Genomic DNA, 19,909 nt, shown 5'->3' on the forward strand with positions numbered 1-19,909 from the left:
CTAAACCATAACACAAGTAGACCAGTGGGGAAAAGAGCATCCTGTGCTCTTTAGCCTGCTCTTTCCACAGGTATCCGGACAGACTTAGGGCCAGGCGCTAACCTGGGTGGGTTCGTGTAGCAGCCATGAACATCCCAGTGTGTGGGCTATGTACATTCCAGATGGGGAAGAAGATATTGCCATGCTCTCCCCCAGCTTCAGTTGAACAACAGCAGAACCACGAGAAATGTTTTCTCTAGAGTCGATTCCCCAAGACAGTCTGGCTGCAATTCATAGGCCACCAGACCACTGGGAACAGAGCATCCCTCCCAGTTTACTTTAACTTAGAATAATAGCCTCTCAGAATAAGCATCCCGGGGAGCGGATGCAATGACATCAAAGTCTTCAATTCTTTTTCCAATTTTGATCACAGCGACCATTTTAACACAAGGTTTGCATAGGTTTTAAAAGCTTGAACTGTGCTCAGCAGGTCACCAGAAGAATTTCTGCTCCTCCCCTGACCCACCAGAGACAGCAAAGAGATGTGTGGATGGTCTCTGTGGGACGCTACGGAGGAGTAGCGATGTGCCATTGAACAGGAGCCCAACCTGCCCACAGTGTCTTGCACCATAATCCATTTTCACTTCACACGGGCGACTGAAAAGAATCTGGAAGGTATATTTTAATTATAAAAAATAAATCTATGAGCTTGATGCAAAAGACGGGTAGAACCTCTCCATGTTTTAAAAAGGCTCCCCTGTACCAGGCAGCCTTAAATCTTAGAATGATGAAGCTGACAGGGATTCAAAAGTTCACATGGTTCATCTAATTCTCCATGTCAAAGCTCCCACATCCAGCAATTTTACAGATCAGGCATCTGAGGCGCAGAAAGGTTCAGTAAGGATTTATGACATTTGCATTGTTAGTGGAAGAACCGAAACATAAGCCCGAGTTTCTTGACAGTAAATCCTGCACTTGCTTCCAAATGTCTTTTATCCAGTCGATGGTATTTGACTGTCTCTGAAAACCTGCGGAAGGCATCATGGTTATTCCCCAAGAGGGAGATGAAGCACGAACTCATTTCGAATGAGAGTGGACCTTGGGATAACAGTTCCAACTGGGCACATTCTTTCTCCTCTTTCCACTCGTTTTCAGGGCCACCTGGAAACTTTGGCTCGGGGCTGGGGGGGGGGGCGGAGGCGAGGAGCAATCCCCGATTCCCAGTCTCTCTCTTTTCACAGCTGCGAAGTTCAGTGAGTTGAACCGCAGTGCTGTTCACTCTGCCACGACCAACCTCTGTTGTAAATCTTCCTCCCAGAACACGTGACGATGCATTTCTTGACTATATATCCCAAGGGCAGAAGCAGAGTTGTCAGAGCGCGGAGCCCCGCAGAGAGGAAGGACGCCCTCAGACTTGGCCATTTAGCAAAGCAGGACTTCGGAAGAATTTGCCAGCCGTGGGTAAGTCAGCAATGCAGCTGGGCTTCAGAAACATTTGAGAGAGGGCTGTTTTGTGCAATGAATAGATGAGGTTTTCCTTCCCTTTCTCTGTTCTTAGGAAACTTGGCTTTGAATTAAAAATAAGCTTATGTTTGAGAAGCAACATGTAAGCTTTCTTTTTTTTCTCTGCTCAGTTAGAAAAAGTCTCCCAGTGACTAAAATGTGATTTATTTTCTCTATGCTCCCTTGTCTTAGACTGATTTTCACCTCTGGCTTTTAAAATGATCAAAGCAACGCTTTTTACGTGCTCACTTTATGAAGTGCAGATACGAGGACACGTATACTCTAGGAAAGGAAAGTCCTTGTCGCATGTCTTCCTCTCCCTCTCTGCCTTCCCTCCATCCACCCCGGCCTCTCATACCTAACCCCTGTTAGCTGTTTTGTGGGCCTTCTTACCAGGATTTCTCCATGCAGTTCCCAGCTTTTTTGATGCTGCAATTCCACAAACCTGCTCAGCCTCCTCCCTGCACCGCGGGCCCGTGGGAGAGTTCTAACCTGCAGGTTTCTCCCCAGACCCTGGCTGTGTGCGTGGCGCTTCAATGCTGAAGATGGAGCCTCTGAACAGCACGCACCCCAGCACCGCAGCCCCCAGCAGCCACCTGGTGTCCCACGTGCCCGGCAGTGAGAGCGGCAACGGCAACGAATACTTCTACGTTCTGGTGGTCATGTCCTTCTACGGCATTTTCTTGATCGGAATCATGCTGGGCTATATGAAATCTAAGAGGCGGGAGAAGAAGTCCAGCCTCCTGCTGCTGTACAAAGATGAGGAGAGGCTCTGGGGGGAGGCCATGAAGCCGCTGCCCATGGTGTCGGGCCTGAGGTCGGTGCAGGTGCCCATGATGCTGAACATGCTGCAGGAGAGTGTGGCGCCTGCCCTGTCCTGTACCCTCTGCTCCATGGAAGGAGACAGCGTGAGCTCCGAGTCCTCCTCCCCAGACGTGCACCTCACCATCCAGGAGGAGGGGGCAGATGATGAGCTGGGGGAGACTTCAGAGACGCTCCTCAACGAAAGCAGCGAAGGGTCCTCAGAGAACATCCATCAGAATTCCTAGCACCCCCAGGGCCCCTGGAGGCGGCCCCATCAGCCAGCACCCTTAGAGAGAGGAAGGACACTTCCCGTGTCCGGTTTCACTTTTACAGGGCAGCTGTCACTTTAAAGAGACCGTTGGCGAGCCCCTGCGTGGGGGCGGTGGGGGACAAGACTCCACTGGAGTCAGCAGCCAGGAGTCTACGCCAGGCCTGTGGTGCAGACCTGCCACTGAAAAGCCCCGAAGATGTGCAGTGTGCACCTTGACTTTGGGGCCTGGGGCTTGGGGTTCCAGTTCCGAATTCGGCAGGTTGCTGTGCTTGCTGTTGTTTTCTCGCTGGATGCCCTGGGTAACCCCTGGGGCATCTGCCCACTCCCAGGGCTGCCCAATGCCTAGAACATGCAGAGGGACTGGTTCTGATCTGCTAATCTGCCTAGAGCTTTGCTCTAGATCTGATGGGCTGTAAGTACCCCTACGGTGTTCCCAGCAGGTTACAGAGCTTCCTTTGGAGGTTTTTTTGGGTTAGAGGGGGATGTCTGATGGAGGGTTTTTGATGGCAGAAAGCTGGAGAGTCAAACCTGGTTCTTTTGCATACTGTAAGAAAAAAAAAAGCAACTTTGACAACCTGTTAACATTAGCTGGGATTATAAAACAGAATCTGTTATTTTGAGGCTTTGTCTAACCTATGACCCTGGACTCTGACCTCAGACCATCCAGCATCGCATGCTGGCATGACGTTTTCTTGGTTGGAAGGGCTTCCCCAGAGTCGAACCTGCACTCTGAATAGCTGTGCAGGGGACTCTTCCTGATCTTTCTAGAAGGGGTGATGGTGGGGTTGAACAAGGCCAAGCCGTTAGCTCTGCTGCTGCTTTTTTCCCAGCCTAGTTTTCTGAGCTGGGAGCTGACATAAAGTGGGCCTCCACGATATGGCATTTTGTCGCGTAGCCGAGACCTAGAAAGGCATATGCAGGTGGAGGTTGTACAAAGCGGGGGTCCAGGTTCTGTTTTCCGATCCTGAGCCCTGACGCTGATATGCTGTGTGGTCCCGGGCATGTCATCAAGAGGCTTACTGCCTTTATGAGACTCCTGAATCTACAACCCCAGGGGGCTGGGAGGATGTCTTTGGATTTTAAGACTCTGTGATAAATCCTGTATGGCCTGGTGTGAGGAAGCTTGGACAAAATATTTCCCACTTGGCCAGTTAGTCTGAGAACAGATCTGCTTATTTAAAGTTGCAGTTGGAGACTCAGAACACATGTAACTGGGAAATTCAGGACGAATCACCACCCCGTTCATGCTGTCATTTTCCCGGCAGTGAACTAGGCAGGCAGGTATCACATTTTACTCTGCAAAGTTCCCTGGGTAGTAGAATGTTAATACTTCAGCCGAGAAACCAGAAATCTAAAAGCAAATGTTCAGGAATGCTTGCTAATATCTCCGTGTATTCCTGCGGTCAGTAGCTTTGTAACATTAGGCCCTTAAAGGCAAGCAGGAAGAGAAACACACCAAAAGGTCAAATTTAATTCTAGTAAAAACAAAAAAAAAAAAATTTTTTTTTTTTTTTTAAACATGCTCTTCCTTGATTGAAGATAGCGGTAACTACTGTTCCCATAAGGGTTAATAGTAGATGAGCTGGTTTATCAGTTTGCCCTCACACAGTGCTAGAGGACATTTATGTTTTGGGGGAAAAGGGCCCTCCGTTCACTTTAAAATTCAGAGTGTGGATTTACTCCAAAGGGGGCTGTTTGAGGTGAAAGAAGCCAAGTTCAGTTTGGCCCCTTGCCTGGAATCACTTGAATTCTGAAGCTTTACTGCGAGGGACATGTGCGTTGTCACATTTTCCATTGCTTAATCCTGAAGTTTGGTGCAAGTCTATCTGCGCCTGTTAAAAAAGTGATGTATATACTTCCTTCTTATTCTATTAAGTTGTATAAAATCGTCTTCTGTATTTAACAGTTTGTAATTTTCACACTATTTTTTAATTTAAATAAACAAACACATTTTCCCGAAGAAATTATGAGCTCTCTCTTCGATTCTTCAATATGATTCCTAGTTTCCAGGACATCCCAGACATTGCCCAAGCCGTCTCTGGATCCGGGTCATCTTTCCGGGTCAGACTCCCAGGAAGGTGCATCTTATTTCTGCCTGAATCATGGAGGGAGCGGGACTGGGCTTTCCCATCCTTTGATATGCTTTGCAATGAATAATAATAATAATAATAATAATAATAATAATAATAATAAACCCAAGCTGCAGATGGGTCTGACATCCTCCTCTCTGTTACATTTGGGGGCTGTGGAGCCCTTGAATTTGAACATGCAGAGGGACAGGGCAACCTGGTGCAAAGATGTTGCTCCAAATTTGGTCACAAGGACACATCTGGTTTGCATGTTGTCTAGGCAAATATGACCCACAAGTGGCCACGGCAGCACAGACTAAGGGGCGGGGGAGCCGAGCGGTGTGCACAGCCGCAAAACTTCTGAACACAGCCGAGCACGCGGGCCTGAGCCGGGGTTGTCGCTCCCGCCCCCTCCCGGTCACCTGACCCGCTCGCTCCTCCCACTTGGTCTTGCTTTCGCTCCGCCCCCCAGGCTGAGGTCCCGCCAGCCTGCTGCGGCCTCTCTTTTACGATTTTATTTATACAGTCGGAAGTGCTGAAGAAAAATGACCGAAACTAGTGACCCATTTTGAGTCAAGGAGATGGTAGAGAGTGACCTTACTTTTATGTTTCTCCGTTTCCTGTGAGTTTAGCTTTTCAATTTCAAGTAAATGTTTCTATTAGGTTCCCAAATAACTGTCTCCCTAAAGTCTTTATCTGGCAAAAATAAAGCGGAGCCTGGATTCTTCTCAAAGCACATCCAGGATCCCAATTCACCAGTTGGTATTTTGACAACGTAAGATGAAGACATGATTTTAAAAACAAGAAAGCCTTTCAATTTATCCGGGCTTAATATGTCATTCTTGGGGAGGAAAGAGTTAAAACTTTTTTTTTTTTTAAACCAGGGGCGGAAGAAGAGGGAATTCTAAACTTTAATTGTCCTAAAAATATGCAGAGTACACTATGTCGTTTTAATGGAATATTTGTTTTCTTTAAAAAAAAAAAAAGAACTTCTAAGCAGAACCTAAGGCCCAAGGGGTTTAGTCTGTGTGGATTTACTCATGCATGTGAAAATCTGAGAAGGAAATTTGGCCCCACGCACCTAGGATATTAGAAACATATTTTAAAGCACTTAAATGTTAGGGATGAGGTAAATGGATCATCCTGCTTGCTCCATGCTGTTCTAATTACACCTTTGTACGTCAGAGTCAGGCAGGGATGCTGCAGAGAAAAAGCTTTCTTTCATGGACAGAACCATGGGATCCAAATTACTGGGAAAGGCTGAAATTGGGCCAGGGAAAGAGTACTCTTGGCTCATGATTCTGGTTGGAAAGTAGACCCCATGGTACATTTGAGAGCTGCAACTGGAGGGGTTTGTGGTCAGGCGCGCACTCCCAGGGCTCAACTGGAGAAGGGTCATTTATCATCCTGTAAAATGTCACTCCAATCAAAGACATTGTGGAACAGACAGAACATTGAGCTTACAATGCAACTGATACTCCAGGTAGAGACAGAGCCTACATTTGCCTTACCCGCAATCTAGGCAGCCAGCTGGAGGAAACTACAGGGAGTCATGGGTTATGGGACAGGAGGTGGAGCCTAGGGCTGGAGGGAGACATGTCAGCTCATTGACCAGGACAGTGGCTCAGGCAGGGGCTGGACCGCAGGAAGACAGGGTGTAGATGGGGCTCAGTAGAGACTCAGCCTTATTTTGTCTGGCTTTCTAGTAGCCTAGAAGAAAACCTCTGTGGCTTTGTTGCTCTGGAGCTGTGCAGAAAGTACCCAGCCTCTCTGACCTGCTGTCACCATGAGGGAGACATGCTGGCCCTTCTCTTTGGGGGTGGGGGAGCTGCTAATGACAAGAATGGTGAAACCACCTGCGAAATACTGAGTGCTGCATGAAATTAAAGGAAAAGCAGCTACAGGCTTCTACTTTTTAAAATGTATCCTGGACAGACATCTGCAAATTAAAGTCACTGAACCTTCTCTTCTGTGCATGGTTTCCTCAGGAGATGGCAACGTTCAGGAAAAGGATATGATTTGCCAAAGAAGAAGGTCATAAGAGAGAAAAACCACTGTTCAGTTTTGCCTTTCCCCATTTCTGAAATGTTTCTTCCCACACAGGAAAGAACAGTTTGGGATGTGAGCTGTTACTATGGAGATAACTAGTTGAGGTCACTTGTTTGAAGGAGGAGCCCATGGCCCCATGGCACTGAATCATTAGAGCAACTTTATGAAGTTGGGATTTAGTCCTTGACTCAGGCAATGACAAGCTTTGAGCAATGGCAGCCTCCATTCATGGCATAGAGGAGGGGATGCAAGGAGAGCATTGTCCTTTCATCCTGTACAACTCTGTCTTCCTCCTCTTTGCATCTCTCCTGCCCCATCCAATATAGGGCTGTTTTGTTCTCCCAGCTCTAGGAATTTATTTTTTTACCTTGCATTTTCTTGTTAAGGAACATGATTAAAGAATTCTTCACATCAGTGGCCATAGACTTCACATCAATGGCCATAGACTTTTCATTAAGGTTAAAAAACCTTAATGGTTTTCCATCACTTATTCAAAGATGGTGAGTGGCATGTTCTCTCTGGTCTTCCTCTGTTCCGGCTGCTATCACAAAGTATCATAGACTGGGTGGCTTATAAACAACAGAGATTTATTTCTCATAATTCTGGAGGCTGGTAGTCTGTGATCAGGGTTCCAACATGATCAGGTTCTGGTGAGGACCCTCTCCTGGTGTGTAGGTGGCTGACTTCTTATATTCTCACATGGCAGAAAAGGCAGGAAGCTAGCTCTCTGGCTTCTTCTTATAAGGGCACTAATCTCATTCATGAGGACCCCATCCTCATGACCTAATCATCTCCCAAAGGCCCCACCTCCAAATACCATCACACTGGGGAGCAGATTTCAACGTGTGAATTTGGGGGAAGGCATACAAATATTCTGTCCATAGCATCTCTTTCCCCACCTCCCTCCTTTTCCTCTCTCACTTCCTTCCATTTCACAAAAGGAATGAAAACAACAAAAAGGAAATAGTAGCCACGATGCATTATACTTATTAAGCACTTATTACATGTCAAACATATGCGTCACCCAGTTGTTACAAGCCTGTGCTTTGAGTTCCTACTATTTTTTTCTAGGTACTTCTCCAGGTGCTGGGAAAAATGTAATGTCTGCTTGGCCTCCAAAGAGGTCAAAGTCTCCCCATAGTTGATTTCTGGTAAAAAAAATAACTCTGGGGGCGCCTGGGTGGCTCAGTTGGTGAAGCGACTGCCTTCGGCTCAGGTCACGATCCTGGAGTCCTGGGATCGAGTCCCGCGTCGGGCTCCCTGCTCAGCGGGGAGTCTGCTTCTCCCTCTGACCCTCTTCCCTCTCGTGCTCTCTGTCTCTCATTCTCTCTCTCACAAATAAATAAATAAAATCTTTAAAAAAAACTCTGTTTCTGATTTATTTATAACATTAAGGCAGGGCTCTCTGGATGTAAGAATACATAGCTTATGTCTGAACAGTTTGAGGATGCTATGGTGTAATTAAATAGACAAAATGTGTTGCTTACTTAATATTTGCCTTGATATGTGATAGGTGCTTTCCCTTTGATTATCTTACTTAATCCTTTCAAGCAGACTCTGAGCTAGGTCTCTGATACTGTTAATGTAGGTATGAAAGTTGAAGCTCGGCGATGGTAGTTGCCAACTAATGTAATGAGTGATTGGGATTCCAATGTAGGCCATTTGATATAAATCTGGTATTCTTTAAATCGCTGGGAAGCAGAGAGAATGAGAGTTGGAATCTAGTCCCTTCCCAGACATTAGGCAGCTCTGTGACATTGCAATGATTGCTCAGCCTTTCTGGGTTTCCTCCTTAGTAAAATGAAGATAGTTATATCTTCTCTCTTGACCTCAAAACGCTGTCCGAACCACGTATGAAGCAGCTGGAAAAGTAAAAAGTCTTTGTCCTTGATAGGGGACTGCATGTACACATTACTAGCATGCAGCAATGTCCCAACTCTTCTCCCCTTCTGAGAACATGGAAATTTCTCCCTCTCCTCCCCTAACACTGGGGCAGGGATATGACTCATTCTGGTCATTGTAAACTTAGTGGACAAGATGTATGTCACATATCAGCTCAGTCAGTGATATTTTCAGTCCCCTCCTTACTTACATGTAACTAGTGAGACCATAGGTTCCAGGTGGTACAAATGATAGTTGGAGCCTGAATTGGCCTGGAATGGTACTGCACAGGAGGCAATTGCTCTGGAGAGTTGCCTAAACCTGCAGCTGGCTTTGTGTAAAGCAATAATAACATAAGCTATGGTAAATATTGAGAAGTTGGGGGGTTTTCTCCTGCAGCAGAACCTCACCCTTCAGATTAAGCAGGGCACGGCAATATTAGAGAGACACAGAATGTCGGAAGGTGCCTTGTACACCATCTAACCCAACCCCTCTGTTTAATGATGAGGAAATCAAAGTGCACAGTGGCTGAGTGACTTGTTCAATGTCATAGAGGGAGACAGGAGCAGAGCTGGGATCACAACTCAGATTTCCTGACATTTGGTTCAGGATCCCCATGGTGGGCATAACCATGGAGGTCTCTGCCAAGGCTTAGTGAAAACAAAGGGCCTAAGGGTCTTCTCACTTTGAGCTTCCCTGAGCAGCTCTGAGTCACTGTTGTGCCTCTATTTGCTGGTCCCATGAACTGTGCCAGAAAGTAGCTTCTCTTTTCCTGGTCAAACCTTGGTACTTACTGCTCTTTGTGGGGGGATGGATTGGGGCTGGCAGAAGTACCACATTCCCCCAAAGTGGTGCAATGCAACATCACTGGAAACTTTAAACTTTAATAAAGGGGAAGAAGCTGTAAATAGGAGGAGGGAAATATTCAAACAGGGTTGAATGTACTTGTCCTGTATGCAGCTTACTGGCTTTGGCCTTTGTTTGTTTGTTTGGTGGTTGTTTTGCATGTTTTAGCCTAGCTCCACCCCCAGAGTGGGTCACAGGCAGCCCCCTCATTACAGAATGCTCTCAGTACTGATGTTCCTAGGTTCCAGGCAAGGACCTTGCAGGTAAATGCTGGAGGTTCAGTTCTAGTTTGGGATTTCAGATGACGAAGAAACCAACACTGATCATTATTTTTATATTCTGAGCCCTAACATGAAAAGAATACTTTCTTCCTGATCTTGTACTTCCTTTACTTAGAACTTCTGCCCAAGAACTGGACATGGGGCTTGGATAGAGAGATTCTGTTTCTTTTTCGAAGTTTTCTCCTTTTTGTTCTCCCATTACATTGTCTTCATGTCTCAGCTACAGAAGCTATGCCTTTTCCCATAGGATCATAAATCTCGGAGCTGTGTATTATTATTTCCGTAGTTAGTACCTAGTTTGGGCCAGAATCCCTCAGGATACTCTCTTGTCATGTTCTTTTCTTCCTTCCTTTTTTTTTTTTTTTACATTTTCTCTTTGGGTCATCTCATTCACCCTCAAATCTTTAATTATTATGTAAAGGACTAAAACACCTATCTAGTCCTCATGATATTTAATATCTCATGACAAATGAAGAAATAGGGGTTTTAAAGCCATTTTATTTATTTATTTTTAAAGATTTTATTTAGTTATTTGATAGAGAAAGCACCCATGAGCAGGGTGGGGGAGGGGAGGAGCAGAGGGGGAGGGATAAGCAGACATGAAGCTGAGCGTGGAGTCAGATGCAGCGCTCGATCCCAGACGCTGAGAGCATAATCTGAGCCAAAACCAAGAAATGGACGCTTTAACAGACTGAGCTACCCAGGCACCCCTAAAGCCATTTTAAAAATGAGGGCTAGTGAGGCATGAAGTGAAGAACATTGAGAGATTCTAATAGCTAGGTAGCAAGAGAAATGGGATTCAAATCTGGCAAACTGGCTCCAGAGATAAAACACCTAACAGCTCAATGGACTGCCTTTCTATCTCTAAATCCTTCAGCTCTAGCCTAGACTTTTCTCATGAGCCCCAGTGCCTGTGGCTATTTCTACCCAATATCCCATAAGTATTTCAAATTCCTGAGGTCAAAACCCAAACACATTATCTTTTCTCCAAAATCTGTCTCCTTCCATATTTAATAGGTGTCAGAAATGCAGGTAGAACCCAAGCTTCTCTCTCTTACTTTAAGTCACCAGTCACTCTCTGAGGTCTCTTTCCATTAATATGGTCATTATGTATCCAAAAGAGTATTTCAGGAAAACACTGAAGACCAGAGAAAAAGAAAAGATAAATAATCAAGGCTGTGCTTACATAAATTAAAAAAAATCATATTTAAGATGGAACCTGCTAGGCACTGACTGTACAATGATAAAAACTCAGCCTTTGTCATCATGGTACTTATGATTTTTCCCACTGTAGAAGTTGAATTGAAGAAAACAGAAGAGGGAGGTAAAGAAAACAGGATTCCTGGTGGCAGGAGACAAGTGCCTGGACTGGACCAATGGCAGGTGCAATGGAGACACCCGCAGCTAGAAACGCTGAGGAGCTGAAATTGACAAGCTCTCACCCTTAGTTAAAGGTTAGCAAATGACGGAGAGAGTGGGATGGAGAATGACTCTAAGGTTTTGAATCTGCGTAACTGAGAGAGTGGAAGGGCAAATGATAAAATGGGTAGTAAATCCTGGAAATGATTTATTGCATTGTGCATTTGGAGTTGGAGGTGTTGACATGATATCCAGAAAACATTTGGATAAATCAGTATGGGAACTTTTGAGAGAAGTTGGGGCTAGAGAGAGAGACTTGGGAGCCATGCACACAAATACATGGACTTGAAACCTTGAATATGGCTGAAATAGGCAAGGATGAGTGAAAATAGAGAGGAGGGCAAAGAGAATTTCTTCAGGGACCAGCCACTTCTTGGGGTTGGAGGAGGAGAGGCAGAAAGAACAGGAGCAGTCCAAGAAGTAAAATCAGAATGGCAGAATGCCCAGTAGCCAAGCCAGCAGAGGTTCTCCAGAAAGAGAAGAAGGTCAACCATAGAGAGGTGGAGGGGAAGAAGCTTCCTTTTGACGACGCGTAGATGATTAGTATCTATAGTATGCAGAATTTGTACGATGGTGGGATGGGAGATATCACAGGTATGAAAAGTTAATGCATGTTGAGGAATAGGTCACTCTCATTACAAACTAACTCTTTCAGGAAGTTTGGCTGCGAAAAGCAAAGTACAGTGTGGCCAATTCAAGGAGTTGGAACTACTCAGAGCCCTCCTTCTCTTTTACTTGCCACGGATTGCTACTCAGTGTAGGTTGCAAATCTACTTTCACTCTCTTTAGTAGTATAGGCTGAGTTCCTTTCTAGGTGTGTCTCTGTAGGGGCTGAGGTTTTCCCAGGTTTATAATGAATCCCCATTTTTAAAAAAATTTATAATTTATCTACTTTGAATCAAAGTATAGTTGACATACAATAGTATATTATTTTCAAGTGTATGACATAGTGATTCAATAATTCTATACATTAAACAATAATGAATCTCCTTCCCCATCCAGGGACGGTACTAAGTCAGCCTGAAGGAGTTGCTGGGGGATGTGCTACAGGGCTGATTCAGGGAAGTAGAAGTAACACCACTTTCTTTTTTCCATCACAGACAGCAGAACACAAATATTTTGCTGTCAGATCTCCGCCTTTCCATGATTTTTCTCTTCAGGTTGTATGGAGAAGCACCAAAGATTATAGGATGACCCTTTAACTAGAATTGCCCTGAATTTTGTATTTCTCCAAAGTGATTTTTATTCAAGAACTCAATTTCTCTAGATGCTTGAAAATTGATTGGTTGTGTAACTTATGTATATTGCTTGTGATCAAATTCCCTTTAAAAAATCAGGTTTCTGAGTATGGGAGTGGACAATGAGAGAAAGCTTTTCTGGTGGAGAGTGGGTAGTACTACAAGATTCATGGTTACATCATGGACCTCCATCATGATAAAAAGCAACATTAACAGTAACTAGCTTAAAATCCTCTTTGTGTTTTTTGGTCCGTGAAGAGGCATGCATCATCCTGCAAAATCACACACAAACAATATGGTCATCTTCAACATGGATAGGAGGATGACTTGAGGCTTCCCAGAGGCACATGGTGGAGAAACCATGCTGCACCAGGAACAGCCAAGTCAAGCTATTTTGACCTTCTTTTTGTAGCTTAATGAATGGCCTCAGTTTGTGGCAATAATGATTCCGTATTTGGACTTTAACCACTTCAAATTAGCTGAAAATCAGAAGGGTAATGGCATATCATTATATTTCAATTAAAAAGATAAAATGTAATTTTGGTCTTCAGATAAATCAAATGATACTACTAAAACAAAGACAAAAATCAGGGAAAAATCTAAAAGCGCCATGTGAATGTCAAATGTTTGTGTTTTACTATTGGAATCCATATTTTCAATAGAGAGTGGGGTTTGATTTTACTTCAGGGATTAAGTTCTAAAATCAGAGTATAAGACAAAATTATCCTTGAAAGTCCTCAAATTGCTCTTAAAATTTAAACTTCTGTGGTTTCTCAGAGTGCTTTGGTCATGGCCTCCATGTCCCTGGGTAGTATAGTCTAAGGGCAACTTTGAATAGTTGCCCTCCCCCCCACCCCCACTCTCTTTCTCTCTCTGTCTCTCTCTCTGTCTTTCTCTCTCTCTCTCACACATGCATGCACACACACTTGAATTCCCACAAATGTAGTGTGCCTATTTTGGACTTTGCTGTAAAATAGGTGAGTTATTTCTCTGTGTTGTGACTGTTTTCTGCCCTTTCTGTGCTCCCCAGTAAAAGGCACTACATACCAGCAATTGTCCGGATCATAGTTGTGACAAGAACATATTACCAAGGAGGAAAACAAAATTGCTTTTTGAGGCATACCCCCCAAACTCAACCAGAGATGTCATAGAGTTTAGGGTTTATAGTTTTAATGATTATTTCTTTTGCTTCTTAAATTATATGTATGGTAGGCTAGTTAATGTTTCCTGAATGCTCATTATGTGTCCCTAGTTCCTTTCAAATAACAATCTCATTCAGTCCTTCAATGGATCTCTGACATTCTTCTTACATGTGAGAGATTGAAGCTCTGGGAAGTGTCCAAACTCAAATTACCAGTAAGCAGCATAGTTAGGATTTGAACTCACATCTGTTGGATGCAAACACAAGTATTTTTTTTTTCCACTCTACATTCTATAGTTTTGCCTCATTTCCTACAATATTAGAATCATGTGATTATTTTTTTTTTCTGTTTTAAGAGCATTCATATGAGGTTTCACCTAAAGCTCACATTTCTTCATGAGTTTGGACACTTAGAATCAGCTGGGAAAGCTGTGAAACCTTTTAAAATCCTACCTGCCCCCCGCATCCCAATTATCTCGAATGTCTTCTCCACACCATTCAACGGAAGAAAGACAGTACTATCGTAATACAAACTGGAAATGAAAGGAAGCCCTGAATTGAGATTGTGGGTCCCTAAGATGGTTTTCCTGTGGTGGGAATAAAGACCGAGGTCAAGAGGAGCAACGAGGTGGGTCATGGAGGGAAGAGAGAGAGGGCAGGCTCTGAGATGCTTGCCTGAGTGGCTTGAACAGAGTTGCAGAGACTGTGTGGGAAATAGTTTCTTGGGATTTAGTGTAGATGTAGAAACGTGGCTGGAAAAAAGGGAAAAAATAATTTGAATTCATTCATTATTTCAATAAGCATTCATTTTTGAGTCTTGTGTACAAGATCTTGTGTCCAAGATTTTATTCTAATACTCTCAATGATTCAGAGCAACACAAGACAATTTTTCTTCTAGGGTTGGAAATATTAAGAACCTAATAACTAGATGTGACCTTGCAAATGCTTCAATACGTACATTTTTTTTTATTAAAAAAAGGTTCTTCATTAATTTTGTTTGCCAAAGGGCTTACTATTGAACAAATTCCATTGAATTTAAGCCTTTCATGGAAATTCCTTTGTTTTTTTCTCATTTTTATGGAAATTTCCACTCCAGTCATCCTGATTGGATTTCATTTTGTCAGGTTCATACTCTGCCTTATCTACCGAATCTTCTCCAGCTCCATGGTGACAGACAACAGAGAGGGAAAATATTTTGGGCCAAAGTTTGGGAACACGTGCCTCTAAATTCTCTCTAAGCTCATTCTTCAGAATTTTAAAGTGCATGTTTTCATTGAAAGAAATGTAACCCGCGTGCTTTTAGTTCCTCACACTGTTAATCAAAATGTCATTATAGAAGAATAATTTGACGTCTAAAGAATATTTTCAGTTTTTTTAAGTAAGTCTAATTTTTAAAAATGTAAAGTCATGATAGGCCGTGGGCATGAAATCTGAAAACAAAGATTGCTAGGGAAAGTTCTACAACTGTCATTTAAAAAATTTGTTTATCTTCTTTTTCCTTTCTTTGGTTCTTTTTAATTAAAAAATTTTTTTGGCTTATTAATCCATTTTATTTATTTTCTCAGTCTTATTGAAATGTAGTTCACACATAGAATTATATAAATTTAAGATATATCATGATTTGACCTATGTATACTGTATACATTTAAGATGTATAATGATTTGATATACGCTTATATTGCAAAATGATCAACACAATGAGTTTAGTTAACATCCATCATCTTTGTTTTCATTAGGCACAGGTGGGGAAGACGTAAGGATCAGTTTCAAAATGTAACATCAAGTTCTATATAGTTTTAGTGATAAACATAAAATACATTTACGTTAAACATAAAGTACAACAATATCTCAGAATAGCTCCTTGTATGTGGTAAATACTCAAATGTAAGTTACTATTACTATTATGTTTAAGTTGATATTAACACAGAAAATATTTATTATTGTATTTTAATTTCTCTAAATTACAATATTGGTATTATATACCAAGAACTGTGCTGGCTTATTACAGTTTGCTTTATTAGTATTCTCTTTGTCCAAAGAACACAAAACCTCAAGATTTCAGTGCCTAGGACTAGTTGTAAATCTAGAATTTCTAATGAATTTCAATACCACCATTTAAACACAGGTATGGAGAAAGAATTTATTTGGACTGCAAATTTATTCAGATTCTCAACCGAAGTTCATCTAATAATTACTTTTTGATAATTCTCTATGTGTGAGAATTTGAGTGTACAGAGCTTATGGCCCTATTCTGAGGTAACTTACAGTAAAAGTGGAGGAGACAGATGCATAAAGAGATAAATCGTATGTGACGGGGTAAGTCTGTTGACTCTGTGGGAGCCAGAATAGATAGCAGCCTGGGGAGGTGGAGAAATATTCCCTAGAGGAGATGGCATTTGATCAAAGTTTTAAAGGATGGGTGGCAGTTGCCTCAATTTCTTTATCTGTAAACAGAGGCAGCTGGGCAGGATTCCTTTTTACTCCAAACTTCCATGATTTTAATGCTGTGATCCCACTTTATCAATAATGAGGGACATTGGCATTGGGCCTTTGCATTTTGATTTTTGCAGAAGTTCTTATCTGCACAATTCTATGGCTTCTCAATCTACAGCAGAGCATCAGTTGACTGTTCAGCTGTTCTGCTAACCTGCCAGATGGCTGAGCTTTTAGATTTCAGGACAAAGAATTCACACAACTGGCTGAATGTTTCACTTTTCATCAGAAAATTTTGGCATCAGGTGGACAATAACCATGGACAGACTTCAGGAATTTGAGTGATTTGGATTCAGTACAGAGAAAATAATAGCTTAGATTCTGATTAGACGTGAAGCTCCATTATCCTCAGCCAAAAAATAGCCTTTCTTCTTCCAAGTGGTCTAAGATGCTCATTAGCTCTGGCTTTGGTCCTGGGGTATTTTTGCAATGAAGTCGGCTGAAAGTTTGCAGGACAGATGGAGTTGCCATCTTTCATGGGGCTGTAGAAGAGAGCAGAGCTGAGTTAGAGACTGGAAGAAATAAAAAATTCAATGAGAAGAAAGGACCAAAATGTCATCTGAGTGATGATGTAATTGTGCCCAGATCTTTCTCAACAATTCACTGGTAATTATAGGGGTATTTTTAAACAAACCAACCTTACTGAGGTAAAATGCACACATTGTGTAAGTGTACAGTTCCTTGAGTTTCAGTAAATTTCTGCACCCACGAAACCATCACGCAGCTGAGATATAGAATACCGTTGTCAGCCCCAAACACAGTCCTTCCTCTACAGTCCTTCTCCATCCCACACCTTAACCTTACATAACCACTAATCTGCTTTCAATCACTGTAGATTAGATTTGTCTTTTCCAGAATTTCATATAAGTGGAATCCCAGTATACTCTTTTGTGTCTGCTTTCTATTACCCAGCATATTTTTGAGATCCATCCATGTTGTTGAGTATGTCAGTAGTTTTTCCTTTTCATTGCTGATCATTTCATTGTATGGAAAACCACAATTTCTTTACCTGTTAACTGGTTCATGAACATTTGTGCGGTGTTCCAATTATGGGCTCTATGATTAAAACTGCTATGAACATTCATGTACGATTCTTGGTGTGGACATATATTTTCATTTCTCTTGGATAAGTACTTAGGAGTGAAATTACTGGATCGTGTGTGGTAATGGTACGTTTTTACTTTATAAGAAAACGTCAAATTGTTCTCCAAAGTGGCCCTACTGTTTTGCATTCCCATTAGCAATATTTAAGAGTTCCAGTTGCTCCATATCTTGGTCAACCTCGTTTTTAAAATCTTAACTTTTCAAGTAGATGTGTGGTGGTTACACATTGTTGTTTTAGTATGTGTTTTCCTGGGGGTGCCTGGGCGGCTCAGTCTGTTAAGCGTTTGCCTTTGGCTCAGGTCATGATCTCAGGGTCCTGGGATCAAGCCCCACATCAGGCTCCCCGCTCAGTGGGGAGTCTGCTTCTCCCTCTCCCTCTGCCCCTTCCCCACTTGTGTTGTCTCCTTCTCTCTCACTGTCTCTCTCTAAATAAATAAATAAAATCTTTAAAAAATATGCATTTTCCTGTTGACTAATGATTTTGAGCCCCTTTTCATGTGCTTAGTGACCATTCATATACATTTATTTGTGGAGTTTTTGTTTCCATTTTTTCTGCCGTGGTTTCAAAGCTTCTGTGTGGCACCCACGTCATTCCAGGAAGAGGCCTTGGGGTTACCGTGGTAGGTGGATTGGATTTTGCTTAAGAATATTTTGAAGACAAGTTTTCATGGCTAAAAACAAAAATTGAAAACCATTGGTTTAAAGCAAAATTGGGAAGGAAAGATAAATGTGTCTTTTGGTGTTTCCAGTCCTTTTTTCCTCAGGGCCCACACAGTAAGTAATGAAGTGCTTGGGGAACACAAATCCTAGAGATAAGGTTTCTGAGTTTTAGTAAGCCTTGGAGTAGAGAGAAACATGCCCAGGCTCTGGAGTCACAGAGATCTGACTTTATATCCCGATTTTGCCATCAGTTAGCTCTATAAACTTGGACAATTTATTATCTCCTTTGAGTTTATAGTTTTATCAGCTGTAAATAACACAGCTATTATGAAAATATTATAATGGGGTTAATAATATCTAACCAGTAGGTTATTTTGTAGATAAAATGAGAAAATAAATGTAAAGTGTCTAGAAGTGTGTCTAACACACAGTAGTTATGCCTCTGTCAGTTTCCTTTTCTTTCTCCTTACTCCTAAACTAGCTTTACTTCTCTCCCTTTATTTTAGGATCCCAGGATTCCTCACCATATCACTCCATCTTTCTTAACCTTTAGAAGCTCTAGTCTTAGATTAATTCTTCCTCCATTCTAACATTTACCTGTTTGTATTCTTCTCTCATAGAGTCCTGATGAATGTGTGAGCAGCTAATCTGATAAAACACAGTTTTCTGTTAAGGTGGCAATGGTTGATAACATTTCCAAGTTTTCATAAGTGTCTAATCCAAGGAGTAGGATCAAGGGAAGAACAAATAACAGGAGAATTTGAGGCTATGAGGGGTGCCTGGGTGGCTCAGTTGGTTAATCATCTGCCTTTAGCTCAGGTCATGATCCCAGGGTCCTGGGATCAAGTCCTGTATGAGCAGGGAGTCTGCTTCTTCCTCTGACCCTCTCTCCTGCTTGTGCTCTCTCTCTCAAATAAATAAATAAAAATAAATAAAAATTTAAAAAATATTAAAAAAAAAGAATTTGAGGTGATGAAAGACTGATTAGGGTAGGTTGTGCTTTTGGTATGGTTGACTTTTCCCAGAATCCCATAAATCACAGTACATAAGTGGTTTTTGCCAGGGAATTGGTCTGCACTTGGACATTTTCAATTAGTTGTTCCTTTTCAAGCCTCCTTCTCCCCCTTTTTTATGAGGTCTTTCCCACCATTGTCCAGCAGGCCAGAGCCATATGAATGATTTTACAAGCCAAATAATTGTTCTTTAATAAATGTCTTGTGTTTCTCCAGTACTTGTTGATTGCTTGTGCATTAGTGGCACATTTCATAAAGGTTTTGAGACTTCTTATAAAACTGTAATTATTTGTAGCTGTAGCAAAACCCTGACCGGGTAGATAGACCTAGAATTGGTCCTCTGGATTCTACTTTGGAAACCCATATAACATCTAGGCTAACAGATCTTCAAGGGCAGTTTGGATGATAATCAGCTGTACCTCAAAGATGTTGTGAAATCATGGAATACTAGAATATTATGCCTGGAAGGGTCTCAGGGAACAGTTAGTCTAACCTCACATCCAATTTTCAGATGAGAGTATATATTATTGTGATTGAAGGTGATTTCTTGATAAATGTTAATCTGTTTCTTTTGTCATGATGTTGACCTTGACATCACCACTGCTCACCATATTCTGAGACAGCTGATTCATTAATTTCTTGGATGTCACTTTTCATAATTAAGTTCACAATCCCTGATTCTAGTTACTGCTAGTCTGTGCAGTTTTGTTAACACATCTTATTTTTCTATTGCTTTGGGAGCCAGAGAGTTCTGCAGAATATTAACATTATGCAAATAAAGCCAAGCTACCCACATTAAATTTTAGGTCCTAAAGTGAGCTAGGTTCTTCCTTGCCAAATTATCTTTAAGGACAAGTCAACAAACAACTAAAAAAATGTTTATAGCTTCCATGAGATAGCTGTGCATGAACGGGTTTTTACTTTGAAACTTTATCCACTTTACAAACAAAAATGTTTCCCCAGATGACTGAAAAAGATTGCCTTCAAACAGGGTAGCTTGGACTGACATACATCCAAGTTATCCCATCTGAATATTCCTGGAAAACTCAGTTCTATTCTGAGAATGAAAAGTTGTAAGAGAAAGTACATGGAGACTTTGGGACTATTTGCTCTTAATCTGTCACATTGAGCCACTCTTGGTGGACCACCCTCAAGAGT

The 19,909-nt window shown here is 42.1% G+C and overlaps 1 protein-coding gene across 1 annotated transcript; it reads left to right on the forward strand.

Moving 5' to 3' along the window:
* Positions 1–1,267: 1,267 nt before the first annotated feature.
* KCNE4 (potassium voltage-gated channel subfamily E regulatory subunit 4) lies at positions 1,268–4,511 on the forward strand. Its single transcript, XM_027589959.2, has 2 exons — positions 1,268–1,440; positions 1,993–4,511. The coding sequence occupies exon 2, from the start codon at positions 2,019–2,021 to the stop codon at positions 2,529–2,531; it is 513 nt and encodes a 170-aa protein (XP_027445760.1). The 5' UTR covers positions 1,268–1,440; positions 1,993–2,018; the 3' UTR covers positions 2,532–4,511.
* The last annotated feature ends 15,398 nt before the right edge of the window (positions 4,512–19,909 follow it).

The sequence above is a fragment of the Zalophus californianus genome, chromosome 3, assembly GCF_009762305.2.
Source record: "Zalophus californianus isolate mZalCal1 chromosome 3, mZalCal1.pri.v2, whole genome shotgun sequence".
NCBI lineage: Eukaryota > Metazoa > Chordata > Mammalia > Carnivora > Otariidae > Zalophus > Zalophus californianus.

Bases quoted from the DNA above. Each gene is read 5' to 3' on its own strand.
- KCNE4 (XM_027589959.2), top strand. From the start codon at position 2,019: ATGCTGAAGATGGAGCCTCTGAACAGCACGCACCCCAGCACCGCAGCC.